The following is a 27,847-nucleotide window of genomic DNA, read 5'->3' on the forward strand; positions in this document are numbered from 1 at the left end:
GCTGACCTGTCAGGTTAGTAATGTTTAATTGCCCCCTTCTGAAATTCTAGAACCTATTCATCTACATGCAATAACTCCATGAAGTGCATCTTAATTTTAAATAGCAAATATGTAATGCAATAATGAAACTAAGCATTAATAAAGCTGAGTCTATATTTCCAGATCGAACTTCCTAGCATAGTCATAGCATGCCTATAAAAAAGATGTTTTTATTTGTTGCCCAAAAAAACCCTCACCCACCTTCCTATTTTTTTTTTGTACTTTTCATCCATTTTTCTCTTCTCTCTAATAATCAGAGCATTGGTTAATCAACCATTATACTTTGTTCCTTTGTTTTCTGTTACTGATAATAGGCAAACCCTGTTCCTATCCAATTAAAAGTCTCCACTCTCAAGAGAGAAAAAGAAAAAGGAAGAGTCCACTGACCCAGCTGTTCCAAGGCCACAAAACAGAGCTTGTACAGCAGGGGTGGGCAATTATTTTTGGGAGAGGGCTGCTTACTGAGTTTTGGCAAGCCATAGAGGGCTGCATGACAGGCAGCTCAGGGCAGATAAATATTAATTTTCTAAAATTTTTAGGGGCCCCACGGGTCGGATAGAATGGCCTGGCCATCCCTGTTGTAAAGGGATGCAAGGCAGACATCCAGAGTGCCAAGATGCCTTTTGACCTCACAGATGTGTCACAAAAACCTATATTCTGCAGTCCCACCATGTTTCCCAAAAATGTAATGCCATAATGCAACAAAGAAGCAGTGAGATACTTTTACTTTTCCTCTTCATATTTTTTACTCTATTTTAATTTCTCATTTACTCTGAAGCCTGGTCACATCCAGCAGACTCTTACAGTGTTCATGGGATTTGTTCCTATTCACATCCAGAAAATTAAAGTATTTACTTTCTTTAAGAGTAGGCACATTTATAGGGAACTCATTCACTGTGAAATTTGCTTCTTTTGCTGGACTTTATCCCTAGGATAACTATCAAAGTGAATATAATGGGGCTGGTGACCCCAGGTCTCATTACCTTCTTCTTTTCATGGTTAACTTCTTTGGACAGGCTTGACAAATTATAGAAAGCAATTCGTGCTGCTATATTATGTAGGCTAGATTGTCAGTCCATAGCAAGCAGCTTTTCTACCAATACTGGAATGATATAGGAATAAGACCACCATTTCTTCTGTGACCTGTCAAAAACTTGATATAAAAGTACGGCATTCCTATCTAGTGAAAATTCAGCCTGCTGGTATAAAACTACATTTACCTGTATATCTTGTGTGCATGTCTAAATGTAACAGCCTGCTTACAGATGTGAAAAACAAACAAACACTGCTCTACTTTCCGCTTGGTGCACCCCAGCACCAAGTGCAGTGCCTGCCCAAAAGAGGCATCACATTAGTTTGACCCAGCTTGCCCAACATCTATATAGATCGTGAGCTTCAGCAGGGCTTTCTGGTGCTTTTATCTAATAGCTTATTGAATCAGCTTTAGGTAAAAGCACCAAAAAGCCCTGCTGAAGTGCACAATCTATACAGACACTCAGGAAGCCAGGCTAAACTAGGACACTTCCTCTTCCATTAAAGCGCTCTTTGTTTTTCTTCACTATTGTTACTGGCCATTATGTATAGCCTCCATCACAGTTTCTTTGTATATGTGACCTTCACAAGGTGTAGATTATTTCAGAAGATGCCTTTTCATTTTCCCACACTCTTTTTTGTCTTGTAGATGCATACACAACACTCACTGAAGAGCTGTTGATCTGGACCAAATCTTAGTTATATATTAAACTAACAAAGAAAAACATTCACAAATGCACCAAACCAGAAAAACTGCAAAACAAATCCATGACACGCTATTTTGATTTGATTTAGTGTCAGGGAATGATTTTAAATTTAAATTAGGATGGGGGAAAGAGTCTGTCAGTTGGAACACAACAGATTTATTTTTCTTTTAATGTAGCATATGCATGGATGATATTGTCACATGGTTCTCTTGCTGTAACTTTGTACAAACTGTAAATAAAGACAAAAAATAAACCAAGGATAATGGAAGTAAAAAATCAGCATCTCCAAACGTATTTATTAGTTTCAATAATGGAAAAACATTAGCTAGCATTGTCAATGAGTCTACCAAGCTAAAGAGAACACATCCTGGTTGGTAGAAATGGCAATGAAGTACTAGGAAGTCCGTATAGTATCAACCTCCTCTCCCACTGTCTGGTCTTTCATACTCCTGAGCTCAAAATCCTCATGTTCTATGTCCAAAAAAATGTTAAATGTTAAAAAAAATATTGAGATTAAAAATGTATCTTTGGTGAGCAGTACTTCAAATATCTTTATGAAAAACAGTACAGTTACAACAGGGTGGAAAATTTACAGCAAAAATCAACCCATACAAAGTGTGCAGTCTACTGTACACAGTCTACCCTGTCATGCTGTAAATGTGACTAGATATTTTAATATTAAACTACCATGCAGTCAGTAACTTTTACTGCCCATCTGAAGGTCTATGTTAGTGCCAGAAGCATGCATAGCCTGTGAATGTGTATTTTTTCCTGAGATGCAATTTCAAATGTAGGACCAGTAGGGAGGCCAATATTAAAAAGGAAATCATCCTTTCAGTAATAAAACCAAACTCTGTTGAACCTTTGCTGATGGATGTTACTCTGGAGCTGGGTGGGAAGTCAGGGGATGCTCTAAAAACAATAGTTACAAGGAAGATTTGTGATGCTCTGCAGGCAGCTGACTTTCCAAACTTTTTCCTGCTTCCTTTTCCCAAGACAATGGGTTCAAGATGTTTGATGTCTGGTTCCTAGCTATGGTTTCAATTCTGTAGATGTCATCAGGCTTTGATCATGAGGACTGATGCTTAAGTTAAAATTAAATATAAGTCCCTTACTCTAAACAGGGATACCAACTACCATGTTGTTCTTTGGTGAGCAACTCTCTGGCTCCATGGATATCACTTGGACAGAATAGTTGTATGCTTCTGCAGCCCATGCCCGATCCAGGTCCACCAGCCCCATACACTGTTTTCCTAGAACATAAGAGCAAAAGCAGGGGATGAAATGGCTTCTGGAACTATTTGTAGAAATATGTGACGTACAAAGAAATGTGCACTTTGTCATCGTTCAGTCATTCAGGTGGTCAGAAAGTGTGGCAATTAATTTAGAAGCAAGTTACTCCTCAAGTATGGCATCATCAAATCTGCTTTTCCCCTTTTGTTTATTTTCTAAGTTAATTATGAAATGATAACTATTCTTTGGCAGCTGTTGTCCATGTCTGTGTACCTCACACAGCAAAGAAGTTGAGAAGAATTATTATCAGCCTTTACAGATGGAGAAACATAACGTACGCAACCTGCTCTCTGATATTTTCTAAGTTGAGAGATGTGGGACACACAAGGTGGGGAAAAGGAGCCCAGGTAGTGGAGACAGATTGGCACCATGCTGTCTGAAAAGGCATTGACAGTGTAGCTCTCCACTGTACAGTGAACCTCCCACCAACCATTGAGCTCCACTTCGAAGCTGATCCACAGGAGAGAGGCTGCATGTCTGCAGCCTCTCTCCTCCAGCTTCACCCTCCCCCCTCCCAGCTCTGGTGCTTTCTTCAGGATGGGAGAGGGAAGAAGGCAGGGGAGGGAGCTCCAGTCTGGAGTTTGCCCAGCTTGTGCTTGGGGGAGGGGGCAGGAGCCAGGTGGATTGGAGCACCTTGGTGGGGGGGGCTCCAATCCACCTATGACCACCCCATCAAGTGCAGGTTAAGCAACCTCCAGACCGGACCTCCCTCCCCTCCCTTCTCCCCTCTTCCATCCTGAAGACAGCACGAGGGGTAGGCTGGACTAATGGCAACCCCCTGGACATGCCCAGGGACAAACAGAAGTTAACGAAGGAGCTCCACTTTGGAGCACCTTCATCTGAAACCTCATTAAATGATGGGTTTGATGCAATCTGTCATGCAATCGGGCACTTTTAAAGTGTGCTGCAGCCGTGTGCTTCTGTCAGGGCATGGCTACAGAGTGCTTTTAGGGGGCAACTGTGCAAAAAGTATCACTGTTGCACAATATTAAAATCTGTCACTGTTGCACAATATTAAAAAGGAAATCTCACCTTTTTAGGAGATCTCAAACTAGTCTCACCTCCCTTCAACTCTAGGAGGTTTTCCTTCTCACTGTCCTCATCTCCCTCATGGTTCATCTTAAACCTGGGGATCTTACATAAATATTATCCCATTTCCACAATCAAATGAAAATAAACATCAAACAGAGTTTATCCTAAGCAAATGATCAGGGAACAAGCATGTGAGTGTTTATAAGTGAGATCCAAAACTACAGTCTAATTCCTTCTAAAATGGAAGCATAAACCTCATTTTAAAAATACATATGGGAATCAATCTGAATGACTTTAGAAGGAAAATCCTGTGTTTATTTTCTGCTTCTTCATTTATTTATTTTAGCTGATTCCAGGTGAATATTATTTAATATATTTGGCTCCTATGTTTCGTCAAACTATCTGAAGGACTGTTCCTGGAAAAGATAGAACTATCAGCCATTTCACAACCATTAGAAGAAAATTTCAGCAATATCCTGAAAAGTATTTATGAGATTGATAATTATACAGTCCTAAGTCCTGAACAAGAAACAAGGCTGAGATAGCCACTCATTTTCACATTCCTATTGCTCAACTCCCTCTTGATATGCTATCAAATGCATTTCATATCTGATGGTTAGGATTCTACAATCCATTTAACTAAAGCTGGTGAACAGATGGCTGTGTATCACAAGGTGGTGTTTATTTCTTTTTCAATATTAAGCTGAAGTGACTTCAGTCTACTTTGTCTTTTCATAAAAAGTGGATCTCCAAACCATTTTCTTTTGTAGAACTAAAATGCATGTTCCTTAGTTACAAATGAAAATATATTACCTCCACTGAGATAGTTACAGGGCTGGAGTTTGCCCCTGGGTGACTGGTGGCTTTGAGCGTGGCAGAAGCAGTGATTGAGTGCTTAATTGCGATTGGCAGGAAAAAAATTAGGGATGTGCAATCAGGGCAGGCATATTTGCTTGCCTAATACAAACCCTTCCCTCCTGCCATCTCAGTTATGGATTCCACTTCAGCAGTTCAGTCTGCTTTGCAGGCAGTTTATACATCTTATCAAGACTGATCTCAGTAGAGTTGCACTGCACAGCACTGAACCTTGTATTTGCTATTAGAATGACAATTTCCTTTTATGGCAGACTGGACAAATTTCTGTGAATGGACACACACCATTTCACCGCAGCATTACAAATGTTTCTTGTTCACCCAAGAGGTGCCAGTTGGAAATGTTACAGTATGGACCTTATTCACAATATAGACCCAATTAGCCTGGGGGTCTCAAAGGAATCTGTCTTAGATATGAGAGTACATACTGGATGGATAGTTGGAGGGATATTGGTGACATTACTGATTGTGGATGGATGTTGCAACTGTATAAGGTCCAACACAAATCCCAAATTGTGCTGTGGAAAAGGTGGGAGAGGAAGAGAATGGAGGTTTGCAGGAAAACAAGTCATCATTCATTTTATGAGGAATTACTGTCCACTGAGTACTGGGTGAAATAAGCATTTTTTTAATTCACCAACACTAGAGTAATTGATACAATATAGATAAACAGGGTCGGCAATACTAGCCAAAACCTTTACACTGTATTTAAATATTTGCATGGGCAATTTGATAAAGGATGTAAAACATACAACTCACAGGCCAGATCCAGCCCACGGAACCCCTCTACACAACCCACTGGACTACCAGTGTGGCAGGGGAGGGGGAGTAGCCCTAGGGGACATGCTGACTGGCAGCTTTGCCCATCCACGCTGTTGTGGCCCTACCTCCCCAACCGCTGGATCCCACTGCACGCCTCATGCTGAAGCTGGACCTGCCATCACTCTTGCATGCTCCAGGTCTGAGCTACAATTCTGCGTCAGAGCTGGAGCTGCTTCTGCAGCTTCTTCATACCCTGATCCAGATCTGACCTGCAAGCAGCCCTGTGTTCTGGACCTGGCTGGGGGTAAACGGTGAAATTGGCACCCGTGTTATACAGGCAATAAACCTTAGTGAAACTGTAACACCCACAACGTGAATTGCTAAGTATATATAATACACGCATATATGTATATAGATATATGTATATTGTGTGTGTGTATATAAATATGTTTATACACACACACACACACTTACACATACACACTCTTAAGATTTCTAAAGATGGGGAAAATAATTGATGTTCTTACTATCTACAAATAAAGAGAAATATATTTTAAAAAAAGATCTTTTATTCATTTAAAACTTCTTTTAAATGAAAATCTACCATGCAATTTATGTGGCCTCTGAATACCTGTGAAAGAACATGACTGTCACATTAAACTGGTGTGACCTTTACTCTACTCAGGGAAAACAAAACTTAACCCACACCAGCCAAAGCCCCTGTAAAACCAGTTTCAGTGGTGAAATAGGTGATGTAGGGTACTCTAAATGGAACACAAATGGGAAATAATGTTCTTTTAGAAATAGGCATACAAAGGAGTATATTTCTTCTTCTCAAGACTAAGTATGCTTAACAGAAATTTAGGAAGAAAAAACCCATGCACTTCCTACAAGAACATACAAACGGTTACGATCAGTGATGTTCAGCCTTCAGGCCCCACAGGCTGCATGAGTGGTGCATGAGAGGTTGGTGGACCAAATTCAGCGTGGAGTCAGTCCACAACAGTAATGTAGCAAGTTGGCCCGGCCCTGCATGCTGGATCTGGCTGCAGAGCGATTCCACACACCAGGGTGATCTGGCACACTGGGCCGTGTTATCAGGCCTACAGGGTTCCTACAGCTCTGGAAATCTGGTGACTAGGGAGCAGTGGCAACATTAATTGCTGTGGCTCTGGCCTTCCACATCTAAGCCATGGCAATGAATGTGACCACCACTCCTTGTCACCTAATTTCCACACTTGTGGGGAGCCTTGTGTGTCAGATGACATGGCACCATGTGCTAGATTCAGGCCATAGGCTGGAGGTTGAGCACTACTGATTTAGATTTTCTGAAATACACAGATAACAAAAGTCAGAAAGACTTTTCCACTTCAACTCTTCCTAGCTATCAGTTCCTTCCCATTTCCCAAGACTGCCTAACAAGCAATACAAAAGACACTCTTCCCACCAGCTGGAGTCTTCCCAGTAGATATTAACACTGACAAGATTTTTCTTTCCTTCCAAATATGGCAGCACTAGCAAAATAATTGCCAATTTTACTTAAAAAGAGATAAAGTTATCTCAGTATCTGCAGTATTTCTTTTAACGCTGTTAGCTAAAAGAAATTCCTGCACACGCCACATTTTTAATCCATTTAGATTAGCTGCTTCTACTGGTTGAATATGCTTCATAATGAGTGTTTTTGAGACCAAAGGGTCTACCTGCACTCTCATAGTGCTAGCCCTATCCTGGCCTAAATTTATCTCAGCCCTTTTTTTAGCTTTTACCCTCCCAATTTCTTTTAGAACATCCAATACAATAATACATTCTGCCTTTCTATAAGCCAAAGCAGTCTGGAAGCTGGGACAAAATGAATGATTTGTGTCTCTTTTTCAAACTTGTTGACAGTGGTTTTGACTTTTGTAGAATTTGAAGACACCCTGAAGATGTTGGCAGGCAAAGAAAATTACAGTTCTCTCTTACATTCTTTTATTTTGCCTACATGAGACGATGCCTGTTATTGCCCCACTGTGTAATCAAATCCCCTCCATGACCCTTATTTTTACTGCCTCATTGCATGCTCTTTTCAGACATTCCTGACACTCAACACGTCTTATTCCTGATTTTTTTTTTGTACTTCCTATAGTCATTTCTCTTCAGCTCTAATTTCAGTAACTCGCAACTTCCACCATTTTCTACAGTTAACCTAGTTCTTTGCTCATCTAGGAACATTTGTCATTCGTCACCTTCCTAAAACCGGAAAAGGACTCAAGCTGTAAACTGTAGATTGAGGTTTTAGGTTTCATACCATAAATATCTACCCTTTGGGGCATTTCAATCTGGGATCTTGATTCAAACTCATACCTAACAGGAATCCTTCTTTATAAGCACTGGTAAAGTAAATCTTCTTTTAATGCACCTTTTCATTTTTTCACTTTTTAGATAATTTAATTTTTTTCATTAATCAAGATGTGTGTTAATTAAGCCAACTTTGCCAAAACATCGTTTTTTAACATTCAATGAACCACTGAAAGAAATGAGGAAGAATATACCTTAATCCTGCTGGTCAGTAGTGGCAGGTAAACATCCCACCTGAAGGAAGTTACTGCTATTATAAACCATAGTGAAAAAAACAAAATGGAAAACAGAACCACACAAATTTCAAGTAAACTAAAAAACTCGGTTGAACTGCATATTGATGCCGGTAACCCCCCATTGATACAGGTACCACTTCTTCTCGTATGTAGTCAGCTAAGCACATCACCAAGTACAGTGCTTGTAATCTGTAAAACAGCTGCTTAGTGGCAATACATACCTATTATCTTGCGTTCGGGTGGAAGCTGGACAGCCGTCTGATCCGCAAATCTGCAGAGAATCATGTGCTCCTAGAACAAAATGTACAGAAACACGGTCCTATTTCATTACAATCTTTCAAACAGTCATTTAGCTACCGAATCCAAGAAACAATTCAAATATTCACTAGTTTCAGAGATTAATACCAATATTTCCTTGAGAAAATTAATTTTTTCTTTGTGTATTGTGCTAATAAAGTTCTTATAGCCACTTCCACACATCCACTTGCATAAAGTTTTTGGGGGAGGAAGAAGGATGTTTCCTTTGGAACAAAGGAATTTCAGATATTTACAATCATCAATAGAACAGGATACAGCCCCTCACTTGGCACTGCTCTTGGATAACACGGTTCAGACTCCCTGAACTTCCTCTCATCTACCAGTGAGTAGCAAAGCCCTCCAGTACGCAGGGTCAATTTTGGAGGGCCACTCCCCATTCCTGGATGGTCAAACTGGAGCTTGAGACACTATGAAATACCTCATGTCTCCCCTGAGGAACCATTAGGAGCAGGGAAAGAAATCAGCATTGACCTTGTTAGTTACAGGACATTTTCCTCTTCTCAAATCTGAGCCAAATTGTTCAAAGGTCAGTCTGAAAGTGGAGCCCAGCTATATGGATTTTTAGGGGGAACTTTCTGTACTCAATAGCACTAAATCAACTTCAATCAGCCATTCTGCAAACAAAAGGCATAAAGAAGCTTGCCAGGGATCCACAATGGATTATGCTGGCAATCTCCAGGCTTTGAGAAGTCAAAGGTACACATGAGAGAGCTGACTATATCTGAAGCAGAGGAAGGGGGAAAATGAATGTGAAGTGGCAACTGAAATAAAAGTTTCATTGACAATTGTACTAGGTGAGATAGATGCACTCTCAAGTGCCAGAACAGAGCAATCAGAACTATTCCAAAACTGTCCAACTTGGATGTAGAAAGGATGTGAGAACACTAGTAAGTTTTCTATTGGGTATCAGAAAGAGCTTGAACTCTTAAAAGGAATCCAAGGTAAAATATGTTTTGATTCTTTTATTAGGTGAAGGAACTACAAGTTCAGTTAAACCTGACTTCTTATGGGGGCAGCATAAACATCAAAAAATAAGAAAGAAACATAATCACATCAAACAAATATGAGAGCTTCCTTTACCCTATACAGGGTACTCAAGCAATTTGTCCTAACCATGGAAAAATGCTTAAATATGTAAACTTTTAATCAAAAGAGACTATTCTTGTTATTCAAAGTTCAAAGATGATGGCAAGGTAAAGATTACTTTATTTTTGTGCCCCAAGAATGGATATTTGGTTCCTTAATTCAGCTGATCTATACTGATAACAGCTCACAGCTCCACAACACAGCCATAACAATGATTTTGTTCTATCTAAACCCACCATATGTTATAATATGGTTAGGCCAGAATGCTTTAATGATATTTAAATTTGACTGTGCATTTTTTCTAGCACCAGAGGACCAAAAATATAATACCTAACTATGGTAAATGGGAAAAGGTGGAGGGAAAGCCTATAGGACAGGGGTGGGCAAAATGCGGCCCACGGGCCAGATGTGGTTCGCCAGGACATTTTATCTGGCCCAAGGGGCCCCTAAAAAATGTAGAAAATTAATATATATCTGCCCCGGCTGCCGGCCATGCTGCCCTCAATGGCTTGCTGAAACTCAGTAAGCGCCCCTCCACCTGAAATAATTGCCTGGCCCTGCTATAGGAACAGCAGGGGCAGTGGCAAGGTACTGGAAGAAACTTTAAAGTTAGAGAAACAAGAGTAGGTAAAAACAACTCCAAAATGGGAAGCTATTGTCATTTTACGGTGAGCATATGAAGGATGACTCTACATGAAGAGTTCGAATTACAGGGGAGCTTATGGGGGCTGAACCCCGGTAAGAGATGAGAGCCCCTCCTGTAAGATATGAAAATCATAGCTGGGTGGGGAGGATCTTGGATTGGATTGCTCCTTCACTTAGGTCAGGGGTGGCCAATTATTTTTGCCCACGGCCCACATAGGCAGTTCTGGGGAGCTGCTACGGCCAGTCAGCACCCGTCTCCCACCCGTCCCCCGCATCAGAACGGAGCACATGCCATCGCACACAGCCCCCAGGCCATCCCATGCCTTTCTAAGCAGCCTAGGTGGCCATGGCTCCTTGCAGCTGCCATCACCGCTAGCCCCAGCCCTGTGGTACTGGCAGGGACCCACATGCACTGCCTTGACCCTGGACAATTTTTCTTACAGATCACCCGAAGAGTAAAAGTGTAATTAAAACCCTGCCAACATGTCAAGCAGCAAATCCTTCTAGGATCTAGGGGTATGCATACTTTAAATCCTCCACGGAAGAGACCTAGCTCAGTTCTCTGACATGCAGAATTAGAATACAGAGAGCTCTCCAATTCCCTCCAAGCTCTCCACCTGGCTGGGGACTATCTGCACCCCACAGGTTCTGCAGCATGTTATGCCAGAACTGAATCAAACCAAACAACCTTATTCAACTAACCTGAAAATGTTGACTAGATCACAAATTCATAAAAATATCTCATCTTTCTACAAAGACAACCTGAAAGTTAAGTTTGTATCTAACTGATGGCTACATAATTTTCCTTTCACAACAATAGCGAATGGTCATGTACCCTGCTAAAAGAAAAGGGTTACATTACTCAGACAATCAAGACACAATTTTAACTATCTATTTTAACTGTGTGGTTAAGCATTTAACTTCATCTCTAGAATGGACTCAAATTCTATTAAGTCATCAAAGCCACATATCTGAAGTGATTTGGTTCTACCTTCAAATTGTCCCGTAGGGAAGAAGATAACAAATGGAGGCTCTGAGGGTGGTACGGTTCATGTCTACATCTATCATAACCCTCATCTTTACAACTTTAACGAGATAAGTCCAAAAGTTCCCATCAGAAAAGTTAAAATTATAACAGATAGGCCTAGATAAATAACAGTGAGTGGATTCCATGTACAGAGAGTCTATATCCCAACAGGCCTTGTTAAGTATAAGGTTTAGTTATTGTATGGGAATTGTCATACTCCTTGACAGCTCCATAAATCTCACTAAAAGGAAGATAAGAAAAATGTATTTGAAAAAGAACTGAGCAACACAGCTAATGTCTGGTGACCACATTGCAACTTTGGCCACTAGCCAATAACCTAAGACAGTATAGTAATATGATACAGAAAAATGTACATAGCTAACTACATAAGCAAAGCCATTTAAGGCACTTGGTCATTTACAATTAATAACAGGAGCATTTATTATCAGTACCTTGGTTGAGTTCCTAGGCCCTACAAATGATTAATAGTAATAACATGGAGATTCTGCCCCCCCGCAAAAAAAAAATCTGTGGTGGCAATGAGACAAACAGATAAAAAAAGAAGAAAAAAAATAAACAACACTGTATAAAAACTGTATGTCCACCTTCTGTTTCAACTCTGCCACCTTTTTCTTCCATTTCTCTCTTCATATTGTCAACAAAGCTAGCTTCAATATCAAGTTAGGAAACAAACTTCCTGAGCACAGACCTGAATTATGGTATTGTGGAAGTTAAAAAACAAAAAGGCCCAAAAGCCTGGCTGAAATTTTTCAAAGTGGTTTACAGAACATGAATTAATGGAAGATACAGATCTAACTACCACAGGCTGCTTTTAACATTCTCAACCTCAGCAATAAAATTTCTTCCCATGCCAATTAGTAAGGGGTACATAAACCAGACGTGCAGAAAGGAAAACTAAGCTTTCACTGCACTATGGGTTGCTAATCACTCCCTATATAAAATGACTGAAGTCCAAATGAAGGAAAATCCACTGGGTATATAAGAGTTTACTCCTCTCCTCAGTAGGCTGAATAAGGCGTTAGCCCCAGCGGCTGACTTAGAACGGGTGCCAGTACAGTTCCCTCCCTGAGTCTTTACCATGGTGAGGGAAGCCCCAAGTTGCACAGCCATAGGGGTGTATCTAGGAGGGAGCAGGGGCCCATGCCCAGTAGTTGATCTTGGATGGATCCCTGGGCACTGAAAACTTCTGCTATACTTATGCCTTTCTTCTACAGTTTAATTCAACGCAGTCTTCAGAACCTGTGCTCTTATGGTAATTTCTTGACTTTTTGACTGTGCTTCCCCATTTCCTAGAGAGGCTTCTTCGTATTCCCTCTTGCTTAGGACTGTCTGGGCACTGGCAGACATTAATTTAATGGCGCGATGGGATGTGATCCTGGATCCCAACAATGATGCATCCTGTCATGCCACATATGCATGGCAGGAAGTGAGATTTTTGGGATCAAGGACAGAATCCAATTGTACTTCAGCTGGTGCAGGGAGCCTGGCGCTGGGGACTGCTTCCCGATACTGTGCTTCTGGCGGCACCCTTTTAACTTGCTGGCATGTGTGAAGTCTGGGATTCCAATCCCAATCTCCAAGCACAACAGCAAGTTGAAGCTTGTGGGAATAAAACAAGCCAAAGGAAAATGAGGTTCCTAGAAACATGCGTTCTTCAAAATGTTCCTATGCATTTACACTTAAGGGCTATATACTTAAGAACATTAAATAGTTCTACTAAGCCTTAAAAATGACTGGCATCTGCAACATTTTAACTGATACTTGTTAAAACATGTACTTTAGAACCATGTCATTTGTACTTTATCTGTACATACAGTTGTTTTCTGGAGAAATCATTTTATTTTACTGGGAAAAGCCTTTACAAAAGCAAAGGAATGTCAGGACATGAGATCTGCTAAACATCATTACTATACCATGTGTTCACCCTTGTGATTAAAAGGACAGATTATTTATTTCACAACAAATCACAAAAAAAAGGCACAATACAGAAAAACCTATAGCACGGCAAACATCTTTTACATACCTTATAGGATAGAACTTCCTTGAACTGATGACTGAAACAGAAAAAGAGACTGATTCAATCAATAGCTGAAATCACAAAGATTGAAAATAGCAGGAGTCTTTAAGCACCTGATTGATTTTTAAACAAAATATATCATCTGTAAGAAGCAGTATTCAAAAGCAGAACTGAAGCCAGTTTTGGTTCACTTAAGTAGAAAAGATAGGCTACGTGCCATTTTATTTATCATATTTATAGAAGATCTATCTGTAAAACATTATAAATGCAAAGTATAATTGATTTTAGTCATATATTCATCTAAATACCCTATGCTACATACAGATATGCTCATATATCTACATATACAAATGCCTTTTGTGTCTGTCATACCAGGACTTGTCAGTTGTCACAAAGATGACATTAAATAATTCTTTATTTAATTTACTGTTAGTTTTAAATACTATATTTATTACTACATCCCTCTGTACATTTTTGCAGCTTTTAAATCCTATTATCCTGCTTTTAAAAATATTTTCCTTGTTCTTTGGAAGACCAAAGCAAATAAAAAAAAATAACTACCCAGGATTTAGAATGACAACGGCATGAAGTGCTGTCATAAGCACAAGCTAATCAATCTGAACAAATGGAAAGGCAGTACTTTTCAGAAGAGTTCCATAATGCCAAGATCTCAGGGTTGGAAGTCCGTATGGTAGATTTTCTAGCATTGCATCTAAATAACATTTGTATATGTGATGGCATAAAGAACTGCCTCCAGCCCAAAACCAGGGATTAATAATACATCCCTGTTTTGTTAAGCTATGGATGCATGGAGAATAGGCAGCAGTGTAGGACTGTGAGTAAGGAATTTTTGTGGTTCCAATAACATGAACCTGTTTTTTCCTGGACAGTTAAACTTAGAATTTTTTCAGCGCTGACAGCAGCTTAACAGGGAAAAGTTTGACATTAACTGTCCATTTGTATATTTTGGGGTTTTTCTCTCCCCTCCCCCTTTTAAAGTGGAACTTTAAACTTAATCTTTGCAGCCTCTGAATCATTTACCTTCGTGGAAATGTAAACTTGGCTGTGTTCTGAATGAAACCGTAACAACAAGGACAGATAACAAAGGCTGCATGAACCTTGATGCAGTGCTCAATCACCATATCTGTTGCCACTCCACAAGCATGCAGAGCAACCTAAAATTAAGGGGAAAAAAAACAAGAAACTTTAACTGTAGTGTTATGTTCACTTACAGTTTAATTTCTTAGCAGATTTTTGGCTGACAGAATGATCTAAAAAGTTTCCTCCTCACTGCAATGCAGGTTACTAGATGAAGCAAGATTCCCAGAGTGTTTCCACCTATTCAACTGTTGTGCCTCATAGTTCTTCAATATTTCTATTTTATATTTTAATGGCAAGAGAATCTTGTGACCTGCCTATGTCACTGAAAAAAACTACAGATGTTGGACTGCATTTAATGGCAGGGACACATGACATAATATGACATCAATTCAAGTGAAAATAGAAAACCATAAAACAATTTTTCAAATACACACGGTCATGAGGGTTAGAACAATAAAGAAGTGTATAGATATCTATAGAGGTATTTCAAAGCTGAATTTCTTAATAAAAAAACCCACATAAAAACAACATTAGGTAATAAATATACTTTCAGTTCTTATTTAGTATCACTTCTCCTCAAAGGTAAATTGTAATATATGTTTGATCATTTGGCTTCTACAAAGCCATGACAAAGTGATAAATCAATTTAATTAAAGAAAGTTTAAGAGACGGCACCATTTTAGCAGAAGGTTATGGTAAACAGGCACTTGTTTATCCAAGACAATAAACCAGGTAAAGGTTTTTGTCCATCTGTTTTGCAATCCTTTTGTCCACCTCCTTCTTTTTTTAAGTGATGGATTTTCCTACCCTGAAATGTATTTAAAGTGTCATTTTTTATGGCAGGCCAGCCTGCAAGTGTGGAAAGACACTAGATGACTCCCCCCATAATATCCCATGCAAGGGCCAGTCACAGTTGCAAGGTCAGTTCCTTTGGAGTTTTATCTGAATGCAAAAGGAATCATAGGAGGTAAAGCCATTGTTTCCCCTACTCCTCACCCACCCATAAGGCTGAGGGATGGGGCAGGCACACAGAGAACATTATGATTCATTTTAAGGGATGCAATCTGCATAATCCTCCTAAAGCTGAACTACATAAGAAATCTGATGGCTAGAGACGGTCACTCTTGGATGGAAGCTGCTCCATAATACAGACAATGCCCATTTTTCTTAAGCACTCAGGTAATTATTAAAATAATATTTTTTAGCAGAGGGCTCCATTTGAGAGCTATTAGTCTTTTCTACTTCAAACTTGCAGAGCTGTGGAATCTGTGATACCCTAATAATGCCTAGGGGAAAAGATGGAGAATCATCTACAAAATATATTAACTCTGCATTGTAGCAAGCAGAGAACTAAGGAGCTGGCTTGTACAAGATAAATCTCTTATTCAGACGTAGAACAAAACTATTTTAAACAAAAAGCAATATGTTTTGCTTGTTTATAGCTTTTGTTGCCAAGTTTGTTCCAAAGATGAGTTAAATCTTTCATAGCTCCGTTATATGTGTCATCTAGTGATGTAGCAGACATTATGAAAATTATTCCTGCTATAGGTAGTGGCTGCAAAAAAGTTTCTCCCCCTTCTGAGGACCTTCTAACACAGCCATAACTTCCCAAAACTTTTATGTTCTCTGTCTGAAAGCTTCCATCCCTGCTTGAGACTAGACTGATTTTCTTGACTGAAGTTCTGATACAAATGTTGGACCCAGACCTCCAGAGCAGCAGTGCTAATGCAATAAGGCTGACTACATACAGTCAGACTGCTGATGTTAATGCAGCTTAATGCGGCCACACCAGTTTGTTCAGTTGTTGTCAACTACACAATCCAACCTTAATCCACTTTGTTTCTAAACAGTGATTTATGATTTAGGGCCTGATCCTGAAAACATTCATGCATACATGTTGTTTTACTCATATGAATAATTCCATGTAGCTAATTTCTGTGAATGGTTCCAATGAGATTACCTAAATACAAGAAAAAGTCCTCCTTCAGGAGGGATTTTCTGTACATTCCTTAAAAAGTAAAAAGATTCCTACCAAACAAATTTAATTGACAATCCCCCACCTCTATAAAGGCCTACAAATTGTGTGCTAGAATCTTTATTTCTAAACACAACGTTCTGTTTGAGAAGTCAGACTTCTTTCCTAGTCTAATGTTTGCTTTCCTGTGAACGAATGAGTTTATCTTATGATTTGAGATAACAGAGAGAGGCGTGCAACTGGGTGTGCAACTGTTTCTGGCTACTGGCAGGTTGAAAGTTGTCTCATATTGCTACAGATTTAATTTCCATCCCACTGTTACAACACAGTAGAGTTGTTTTACACAAATAAAAAGTGCACAAAATACTGTTGTAAATGGGTTCCACATGCAACATGGCTTTACATATACAAATCAAATAGTACAAATTAGAGGTAATGCTTTAAAAAAAATCCTCAAATTCTGATCATATAATACCACCATTTCACAGAGAAAAGGACAACCGAAAAACTCTTTAGGTATTGATTCACAACCTAAAATAGCTTGGGAATATTCTGCCATAATATTGATGATTCGGAGATATAAGGCAAACATACCCTTCTTCACAGACAGAGGAAAGTGTAAAGTCCTTGGTATCCAGTCAGCTTCTGACTTTTTGTTCCCAAGTTTGCCTTTTCAAGGTAGATTTCCCCTAGCATGATAGGGAGGTCAAAGAGGGAGCGATTGTTCTGTGAGAAATGTGCCCCAAACGGTTTATGTGCATCTCTGTACTTCATATTTTTTTTTTGTGAGAGTTCATTTTAGTGTGTAAGTGCTGTTTAGTTTCACTCAGATAGTTACCACAAGGGCCTTGGTGCACTGTATTAGATATATCACATTTTGAGAAAGGCATGTACAGGAACCATGGTTTTATTAATTCTGTTGCCTGATGGTTTTGTTATTGGGGGGTGATGATGTAGTGGCAGTGAGGAAAGTTTATAAAGCAAAGGAAAAATTAATGCATTTACATTTTTTTTCTTATCTCCATCTACAGTCAAGTTGTAGTGCATTTTCCAATTAAACATGATAACTCAGAAGTTAATTAAAACAATGTACACAATACCAGAACTCCTGGTTTATGTATACAAATAGTCAATCATAGAGCATGTGGAAAATGTAAAAGATGTAAAAAGACACTCATTTTAAAGACTGAACTGAAGAATCACATTGTGATGCTCCACCAGAAAAGACCAACTATGGTCCACCAGAGGAGAGCAAACATACTCTAGGATTACACAGAAATGGTCAGAAAGACAAGGAATACTAATCTGAAAATAGCTCTGTACTTAGAATTACGGAACATATATTTATACTTTCCAACTAGCTGATCCAAAAACAGATATGATATTGGTCTCTCAAATAGGAAAGTGGCATCATAGCTATTGCTGGATGAAGGGAAAAGGAAGGGAGAATGGCAGACTTCAAAATGAAAGCAAATAAAACAATGTGATACTTAACATGTCTGTAATGCAGGGCTTCAATACTACAGCTGCCAGTCTAGGCACAGCCTGCACACCTAGAACACAGAATAGGCTAATCTATTTTCCCTGTGGTTAAATTAGTCCATGCTGAGCTCTGTGCTGCTGTGGCTAGAACTGCTTCAAGTACTCAATCCTTTAAAGCTAGCTTGGGCATCTTTACTCCATACTACAGCCTGCACTGTAGATATATCCTAAATTATTTTAGTCCTTAGGAGATTAAAACTGTTCTGAGCAGAGAACAGGAGGGACCAAGGTGACACCAATGCCTGAATCCCAGAAATGCCAGGAAATTAAAAAGGTGAGATATGCCCAGCTAAACCTCCTAGCAAAGAAACAATACACTAAACGTTGTGATCAATTTGACCCTGGGCCACATGAGCAAGGCACAATAACAACACATTAAATAAAGATGATTCACTAGACCTTCTCAGAACACTAGTCCACCTTGTCCTATCTAAAGCTAAGGCTTATCTCTGGAAATAACAAACTCCTTCCACATCTAGTCAGTTGTGAACTGAGGAATGCTTTCTGCTTTTACTTCCACAGGCAACAACCTACCGCATGAGATTCTATTACAGAGTTTACCAAAAACTGGAAAGAGTTATGAGCATGTTGAAATCAATTAAGGCAATCCTATTCTCCCACATTCATGAAAGAAGGGAAAGAACAGCAGGACACTCAAACCCCAAGACTGGAACACAGCATGGCAATGATTTTCAAAGCATTGTCTCTCCTGCACACACAAAAGCCATAGCATTTCTCTCAGAAGCTAAAATAAAACACGTTAAAGACTCCAAAAGACTGTTAATCTACCACCTCACCCAGTAAGGTGACAGATGCACAAATATAACAGCCCAGAAATTATTCTAATGCTGACTTTGTCTAACTTTAGCTTGCTTTGCAAGCAAAATTGGAGGTCCTTCAGACTTGCTTCTACCTGCATAAGGATCTGAACTTTCTTTTTGCTAAGCCAAATGCATCATCCACCCGAAAGTTTGGAAAAGTGCGTTAGTTTGTCCCTGGCTCTCCTTTGAATTCTTTCAAGTATTTCCACATTCTTCTTGAAGTGTGGAGACCAGAACCAGACGCAATATTTTGGTAGCTGTCTTCTCAAGCAAGATCACTTACTTACTCCTATCCAGTATTCCCCATTTTATATATTCAAGAATCTCGATAGCCATTTTTGCCACAGCTTTACATTGAGCGATCATAATGAAGTGATTTCTTTTGTTTTTAGAAAGCAAGAAAAGGGGACATCAGTCCCCCATCTTTCAGCTACAACCCAAATTACCTTCTCCTTGGCTATACTGAAATGCATTTGGTTGGATGAAGACCATTTAGCCAGGCAATGCAACAGATATGCAATGTACAAAGGTAATAATAAGTACGAGGTAAGTATGTTTCAAGAGCTAGCAGCAATTTTGTATAGGAGCACACCACTTCTTTACACAATTGTAAGTGATAGGTGTGGTTGACAATGCTGCTATAGATGTTCCCACTTACGTGTGGTTTCCCTCTTTGTCAAAGTCTTACAGCATGGTCAGCCATTTTGCCGTTAGTTTCTGAAACACCCTTGAATATACTGTAACTAATTTAAACACATTGGGTGCGTCTACAAGCTCATGAATGCATAGTGGTTACTGCACATTTAATTTAGTATTCGTATAATCAAGTACTAAATAAATGCACAGTAACCACTGTTACTGTGCAGTAGCACCAATGAACGTCTTGCGTAACTGCCAGCTGCCAGTGTGAGGAGAAAGGGAAGCTAGAGTGAGAAGCCCCATGATCCCCAGCTACATCCTTCCAAATGTGGAAGAGGCAGCTGGGGAGCAGGGAGCACTCAGGAATGTAAAGAAGCGGGTGTGCAGTTGGGGCTCCTACTTTCACTCCCACTTTTTAAAGGTCTGGGACACAGTGAGCCTGAGATCAGGGAGCCTTTCCCTGAAGTTGGACTTACAGTTGCCCTGGACCTTTAAAAAGCAGGTGTGCAGCTGGAAGCCCTGGTTGAACACCCATCTGCTTTTTTGAGTTCCCTGAGCACCATATAAGCCTGACATCTTTGGCTGTTTTGCTATTTTATGGAGCCATACATTCAATGAATGTGTAGTATGCTGCCATTCATGGTGCAATTAACATGTTAATCACTTCAGAAATAAAATGTGTGCCAAAGGCCTCAGAGGCAGATTGCAATTTTTAATCTGCAATACAGACAGTCTCAGTGGGCACATCTACACGAGGCTTACTGCAGAACATATGATTAGTTCTGCAGTAAAGTCTCCATGTTTACATGTGCGGCCCTATTAGACCATAGTAAACTAATTAACTCTTCTGTAATATAAGTACTAATCTGCGGCAGCATTCTTCGCTGTGGAGCAATGTATGTGTAGATGCTGATGGGGCTAGCTGGGGAATGAGGATGGTTCAGTGCAGGGGCCACCTGCTGACTAGCAGCCCCACACTGAAGCACCCTTGTGCCCCAACCAGTCCCTCTGCAGGATGTTGAGCTGGGCTGGAGCAGCCCCAACCTGGCAGACCGACCTCTTGGAATCCCTGCCAGCCAGGGCTGCTCCAACCTGGCTCAACGTGCTGTGGTCCCGGGCATACATGTAAACTCCAGTACACATCACACCGGCATCAATAAAGTCCGGCGTGATGTGCACTAAAGTTTATTGCTTCACGTTAATTTCACATGTAGATGCACCCAGTGATGCTAAAGGAGGAGATCTCTCTTCACCATGAATGGCGCATGTCCTCGGCAGCTGTGGTAATGGGAACGTAGCGGTGGTGGGAAGATGGCGGCAGGAGCATGGTGGTAGTGAGCTCCTGCAGATGCTGCCAGCAGGGGGGGAGCACTGACCAAGGGTCAGCGACCACCTGCAGCTACCACCAGGGCAGCAGCAGTAGCGGCCAGCAGGGATCACAGACTGCCCACAGACACCACCGGCAGTGTTGGCAGAGGGGTGGTGAGCGGGGACCACCTGCAGGCACTGCCAACAGTGTTGGTGGTACCTTTTTATAAGGGGTGCACTGCCACACTCAGGGGGTGCATGTGCACCCACATGCACCCCCTACGCACTGCCTATCCTCTCCACTCTTTACCATCCTGGCTTGTGAAAAAAGAGAGCTGAAGTTCCAGTTTTCTTATTCCTTGCCCTGCTTCCTCTGATTTGTGGTCCTCCTTCTACACTTGTAGAATAGATATGGTGATCCTGCTTTTAAAGTCCACAGATTTTCAGAGCAGAAAGATAAAATTGATACTACTATTATTTTCAAAACATGATGCACAGGACACTGAACAAAGGCAAGCTTGCTGCCATAAACAGCAACTCTAGTAGCAGCAGGCTTCCTGCAGCAGTGAAAAAGTCTAACAAAAAACTTGTAAATGCCTTAGACTGGCTGGGATGGAAGCCATAAAGCCAGGGACTTAATCAATACTGTGCACTGGTAGATGCATAGAACACCACCAACAATGGAAATCACTTTTAACTTAAAGTAAAGGCTGTGACAAAAGTAAAAGAATCCAAATATGGGTTATTCTGCTGGATTTAATTATGATTTTGCATCCAGGTACTGCAAAGATTTGAGATCTTATTACTTATGACCAAAATTTTCAAAGGGAATAATTAATCTGAGTCTCCTGCTTGAGAAAACTTAGAGGCCTGATTTTCAAAGACCAGTGACCAACCCTGTCTGTTAACCTTCCCACCTTTTGTCTGTCCTGTTCACTTAAACTGTGAAATCCCTGGAGCAGGAATCATCTCTCACAATGTATCTGCACAGTGCTTACTACGTTAGGGCCTGGCTTGAAGTTAGGGCCTCTGGCACAAATATATACAAATAAATTATATGCATACCTAAGTTATGGCCTCTGGCACAAATATATACAAATAAATGACATGCATACCTAACTTGTCAGTTAGTGTCAAAACCTTTGCCTTAACAATAAGTAAAATGATGCCTGAGAAAACATCACCATTTTGGGTAGCACTGAGCCAGTGAATCTTAGATCTTCTGCAGTCTCCCAGAACGGAGGCTTACCTGTGGGGTATATTCTGCATAGAAAGTCATAGATATGCATCTTCCCTGTGTCCTGTGGGGTAGATAGTGGCCACCAGTCACATTTCCCACACTCCACAGCAATCAGGGATTACAAAAAGACCAGGCTTCTAGGCAGTGAGCACTGTGATGCTGTCTAAAACACAGACATACCTAAATGCCACCACTCACTGTACAGCTTTCATACGTGCCCCTAAACAAACATTTTACAATAATGTTAGCTATGACTGATATTGACTCTTCCATTTTGGCAGAAACAAGTTATAGTTTGAAATAGTGACAGTTACCTGCTATATAGACACTATTTTTTCAGTATTTTAAAGATATAAAATGCACATAAATACAGACAATACTATTAATTTTGTATTACAATTCTTAATTGTTGTAGGATTACATGAAAGAGTTTTATATACAATTATTGAGGCAAGCAATGAAGTCCCATATAATTTTGTCCCATATAAAATGTAAGCCTCTGCATTATGAAGAAAAGCCCATCCACAAAATACTACATCAGAAGACTATCCAGGTATGATATAAATTGACCAAAACCATTCACATGTAAAGGGGAAATGTACCACACCCACTGACATGCTTGTGCACTTCTTAAAGGTTCTTAATTTCTGTAATTTCTCATCACTGAAAAGATGGCATTTTTTCTTAATGTGCCTTTAGCTGAATACCCTGCATACTCAGATATAGTCATATGTTGTTGACAGCTGTTGCACAGCAGTTTTTAGAAAACATTTAAAAGTATATTAAATCTACAAACTGATTTATATATGCTCAAGTGAAAGGAGCATCTATCAATACCTGAACTAGTTCATTCAGTGACAAACTGAAGGTTAAAAAATATCCTCGCTAGTTCTTACCATAGAAAAAAGGCATTTTGACTGTCAAGCAGACAACTTAGTATTTTATTAGAACAGCATCGTTTCACACTGGTTTCTTATTCCTAATGTGAATAATTTAACAATAACAAATAACAAAATCAGACTGTTAAAATTCATGGTGTAACACTTAACTGGCTTTTGCCATTTCCGCCTATTTTCAAGAAGGCAGAGACTCTGTTTCAGTTTATTGCAAAAAAATGTAGATGTAATGTTTGGAATGGAAGCAATTAACTACCTCAAGATAAAACCAGTAGTGAACCGTCTTGTTGAGCCTCCATGAACCTTCAGGTAAATTGAGTTCTTTGAGAAGCAGCTGACAGCCATAAACAACATCCAACATGGAGTCCTTTCATGATGTCTTATTTCATTACATTTCCCATTATCAATCAGTAACTAGATAAAGGGTGAGGACAGATAATGCATTTAGTCCTCAGAAGCATACAGCCACAGCCACAGAATAGTACAATGCCTGAGATCCTGCCTCACCAGGGACGCAACATCGTTTCCACAGCAATAACAGAGATCTACACATTGTGAGAATATCGTTGTGCATTATATATCATGAATGCTGAGACCCTCAATGTGGCTTATCTTACAAAGAAAACTGAATGAGAAAAATGGAATTTTTCATGTGACCATATATTTCTCCTTAGTAACTGTATAAAGATGAAGAAGACTATCTAATGCATAAAGAAAAAATATAAAAAGAACTACAAGTTTAAAGGGTATTCTAGGTGCTGACATATAAATGAAAACCAAGATTTGAGTAAATACAGTGTTTCTTTCAAAATCAACTATAAGCAGGGTACAGAGAAGTTTTCCCCTTTTGCCACTGTGCACAGGGAATCTTTAAAAAATGGTTTCAGATGTACAGTAAAAGCTCGGTTATCTGGCATCCCCCCGGAATGGGGGATGCCAGATAACAAAATATGCTGGTGACTTTAGCATCCCCAGCCGCCGCTTTTTCCACTGTGTCTGGGGTGTCCCTCCACCCCTCTCATGGCATCACTGTCCCTCCCACTGCATTGCTTCCCCTCCTGCAGGCCCCACAGGGCCCACAGGACAGGGAGGCAGGCCCCACACAGCCCCATGCAGCCTGTTAGCCACTGGGCCGTGGGGGCTCGGCAGCGCAGGGTGTTTTGCCCCCAGCCGTGGGGGCTCAGAGAAACCAGAAGTGCCATGGTGGGCACTTCCAGTTTCACTTTATTGGGCACTTCCAGTTTCACTTTATCTTACAAGCTGGCATGCCGGTTAGCAGAGCATACCATCTTGAAAGATGCTGGATAGCTCAGCTTTTATTGTATAAGTCTTTCATCACTATGTAATAATGGAGGTTGATTGTTTTGCTACATTTATTTTTCTTTCTTCATTTTGTTTTCAAATAATAGCAATTACATTATCAGTACAGGATCAGTACCAAAGAAATAATAATACAAATTTTACATGATATATTTCTACAACACTTCTGATACATAGGAAAATAAGTTATTTTTACTCCAATACAGGGCCAGGCTTTCTAGGAAAGAAATTCCCTAACTATGAGAAGGCAAGAGTCTTAATATCTACTTGTATTACAATTTTAGAGCCAAGATTAACAATTCTAAAAGTGACACTGAATCCCAAAAAGCATGGGTGTCAAACTCATCTGACTCAGGCTGGATGAGTGCTGCCATGTCAGTTCACAGTCCATGGACCACCCCCACCCAACCCCACATGCTGGATCCAGCACATCTGATGTTCATCTGGGATCCATGCCACATACAGTGCCCATTGCAGCTGATCTGGACCTATGCTGCATGCATTGGGGAAGGAAGCCTGAGGGTAACATGGACCCTGGACTAGCCAGAGTGGGCACTGAATGTGACATGTGTCCAGGATTGGCTGGGGTAGTAGTGGTGGTAGTGGGGTCTGGTCTAGAGCACTATGTGCCTTGGAGGTCAATTCAGATGCTGGGGCAGCTCCTGGGGCTGGCTGATGAGGCGCTGCAGGTTGTATCTTTGACACCCCTGCTATAAAGAATAAAACTCCAGGTGTGCTTAGTAAAAAACTTAAGCAGTCATCTGAATGGCTACTGACATACTCAATAAAATTTTCCCTCCACAAAAAACTCACAGGAGGATAAAACAAATTACTATTTAATAATAATAATAATAATAATAATAAAAAAATAATAAAGTATAGCACATGTATTTTATCCTTAATCTCAACAGCAGAAAAACTGAAGATGTTACTAAAAATTAGCAAGCTAATTCTGCTGATAGATTATAACAATATACTTTGGATTGGAGTAAATTATTCGGGAGTTCATAGCTTTTTTAAACAATGCTAGAGCTCACAATACAGGATTTATTTGATTTACGATAGCAGAGAAGAAGTAGCTAGAAGAACTCAGAGTTTGGATGCGCGAATCCAAATAACTGTTCCTTCCCTCTTGCTTCTACATTATAAAAAATAATAATTAAAAATGTCCTGAAGGATGGGCCCTTGAACCCAATAAACTACAGCAGCACCAGCAGCAGCATGGTGACAGAGTATCAACAACTAGAGATATGCTATAAAAGCCTCAAGATCTATTAACAGTTTTGAAGGCACAGACTGTTATAAAATTATGGCAAAATATTGTAACCAATTCTTTATTTTGGGTGCAGAATTCTGGCATGCTTAGAGCAAAATTTAAACAAAGGTCATCCCAACCTGTTACAGACACCTGAATAGCTGCTACACAGAAGTCAGCAAAAGAAGAGGCAACATACTAAGAATCCAGGTCTGGGGACAAACAGCTTATGTGCACTGAATCTATCTGTTGCCTTTGCACCTTACACCTATGGGCACATGCTTTGGGCTTCTCTTGATACTTAGCAGATAAGTCAGTGTCTGTAAACTCCAACACTTGTGCAGCCCAGACAACTTCAACAGGTGTAAAGCATAAACTCTGTGAAGCTGCAAAGTAAGCAATAACTGCAGCCAAATATAAATGGTTAGCTAATACTTACTGATCTAAAGTTATATACAAAAGGCAAACAGCAATTTCAATTTGTAATAAACATTAAGGTTTTCAGCAATGCACTGCTGTTTATCACTTCAGACGGAGACATGCAAGTAGATCAATTTAACTTCACTCTTACAAGTTCAATGGAGCTGTTCATACAAATAAATTGAGGAGAGTGCATGTGTGTGGCTAAGCACAGAGGTTCAAAAAGCCTGAGGCAGAATCATTTCAATCTTCACAGGTTTTTCTAAGCTGGGTAGATTGAATTGATAACAAACTGAACTGGTGTTCAGTGTTTGGGTGGCCAAGACAGGCAGAACCTGGAGGCGCTTACATGCACCACCCTTCATGGCCAATTGTCTAAGGCTGCTAAACCAAGCCCAGTATGGCACAGGAAGGGGTGCTGGATGCTGCCTACCTGCCTCCACTGACAGCTGCAGGAAGGAGAGAGCCAGCAGAAAATATCTCCCCAGCCCTGCCTCTGAGGGGTGGTGCAGGGGAGGGGAAGGGGAATGCACTACACAGCCCTGGCCCCCCAGCTGGCATCTGTCTGGCATGGCTAAAGCCCCCACCAGGGGGACTTTTCACCCCCTGCAGCCTGGCTAGCAGGGCTCCAACTGGCTCAGCCCCACTCCCTCCCCAACCTCATTCCTGACAGAAGGGGGCTGGGAATGCACACGCCCAGCCCAGCACTGGCACCCCACAGCTGGGGTCTGCCCGCTGTGGGTATTTCTTGCTCTCCCACAGCCTAGCTCACCAGGCTGGGATCAGTGCATCCCCATCCTCTCTTTCACCCCCGACCTCCGACAGGGGGAATGCACAGGCCTGGCTGGCCCCAGACCACCCAACAAGGGGCTGCCCAGTGCAGAGGCAAGGGGAATTCCACTGGGAGCTTTTCACTCCCCTGGAGCTCGGCTTGCCGGGCTGGGATCAACTCAGCCCAGCCTCCTATCCAGCTCCTGCCTGGGCACAAATGCACTGACCCAGCAAGGCACTAGCCTCCCCATCTGGGGTCTGTCTGGTGCGGGGGGAAATGAGAAGGAGGGATGAATGCACGCCCTCCCTCCAGGGGATTTTTGCTCCCCTGCAACTCAACTTGTCAGGCTCGCATGGGCTCAGCCCCAGCCCCTCCTCAGCCCCCCTGCTTTTGAGAGGTAGGGAGGTGAACACACCAGTCTGGCCCGGTACCAGGGTCTACCTGACACGGGGTGCTGAAAATTCCCAGCAGGGGCTTTTCATAACTCTGCAGCCTGGCAAGCCAGGTGGAAATTGACTCAGTCCTGCCCCCTCCCCAAGAGGGGGTGAAGCCAATCCCCACTTGGTTCATCAGGCTGCAGAGTTATGAAAAGCCCCTGGCAGGAGCTTTTACCACAACACGCTGAGCAGACCCTGGCTGGGGAGGGGGAGTGCTGGGTTCCTCCGTTCCCTTCTTTGCCCCACTGCCTCTCACAGGTGGCGGGGGCGGGGGCAGGGAGAGGCCAGGACTGAGCCCATGCCAGCCTGTGGAGGAGAGAAAAGCCTCCAGGAGGGTGTCCTCCTCATGGCAGGCAGACTCCTGGGGGGGGCCAGTGCCCAGCTGGGCCGGTGCATTTTCCTCCCTACACCCCGCCTCTCACAGGTGGGGGTTGGACAAGGGGTGGGGCTGAGCTGATCCCGGCCTGGCAAGCCAGGCTGCAGGAGAGTGAAAAGCTCCCAGTGGGGGCTTCCCTCCTCCTGCTCTGGGCAGACACTGGCTGGGGACGGTGGGGGGTGTCTGATTTCAGGCCGAGCCAGTGCGTTCCCCGTCTACCCCACCTCCTCTCTCAGACGAGCTGATGCCAACTCCACTCACCTGGCTGCTGTGATGGAAAAATACCACTACTGGGGCTTTCTTTCTCCTTGTCCTATACA

At 41.3% G+C, this 27,847-nt stretch overlaps 1 protein-coding gene across 3 annotated transcripts in view; it reads right to left on the reverse strand.

The window, feature by feature from the left end:
* Positions 1-1,915: 1,915 nt before the first annotated feature.
* GSTCD (glutathione S-transferase C-terminal domain containing) overlaps positions 1,916-27,847 on the reverse strand; it is a 150,310-nt gene continuing 124,378 nt past the window's right edge. For 2 of the 3 annotated variants that reach the window (XM_019534148.1, XM_019534147.1), the window contains 4 exons: positions 14,467-14,600; positions 13,432-13,462; positions 8,533-8,602; positions 1,916-3,031 (listed from right to left, as the gene is read on the reverse strand). In XM_019534148.1, coding sequence (XP_019389693.1) covers positions 2,895-3,031; positions 8,533-8,602; positions 13,432-13,462; positions 14,467-14,600 — 372 coding nt within the window. In that variant the 3' untranslated portion in view covers positions 1,916-2,894. Of the gene's footprint in view, positions 3,032-8,532; positions 8,603-13,431; positions 13,463-14,466; positions 14,601-22,000; positions 22,215-27,847 lie in introns of those variants that run through there. The other variant, XM_019534149.1, reaches the window with a different exon arrangement.

Source organism: Crocodylus porosus, unplaced genomic scaffold (assembly GCF_001723895.1).
Source record: "Crocodylus porosus isolate Cpor-Errol unplaced genomic scaffold, CroPor_comp1, whole genome shotgun sequence".
Lineage (NCBI taxonomy): Eukaryota > Metazoa > Chordata > Crocodylia > Crocodylidae > Crocodylus > Crocodylus porosus.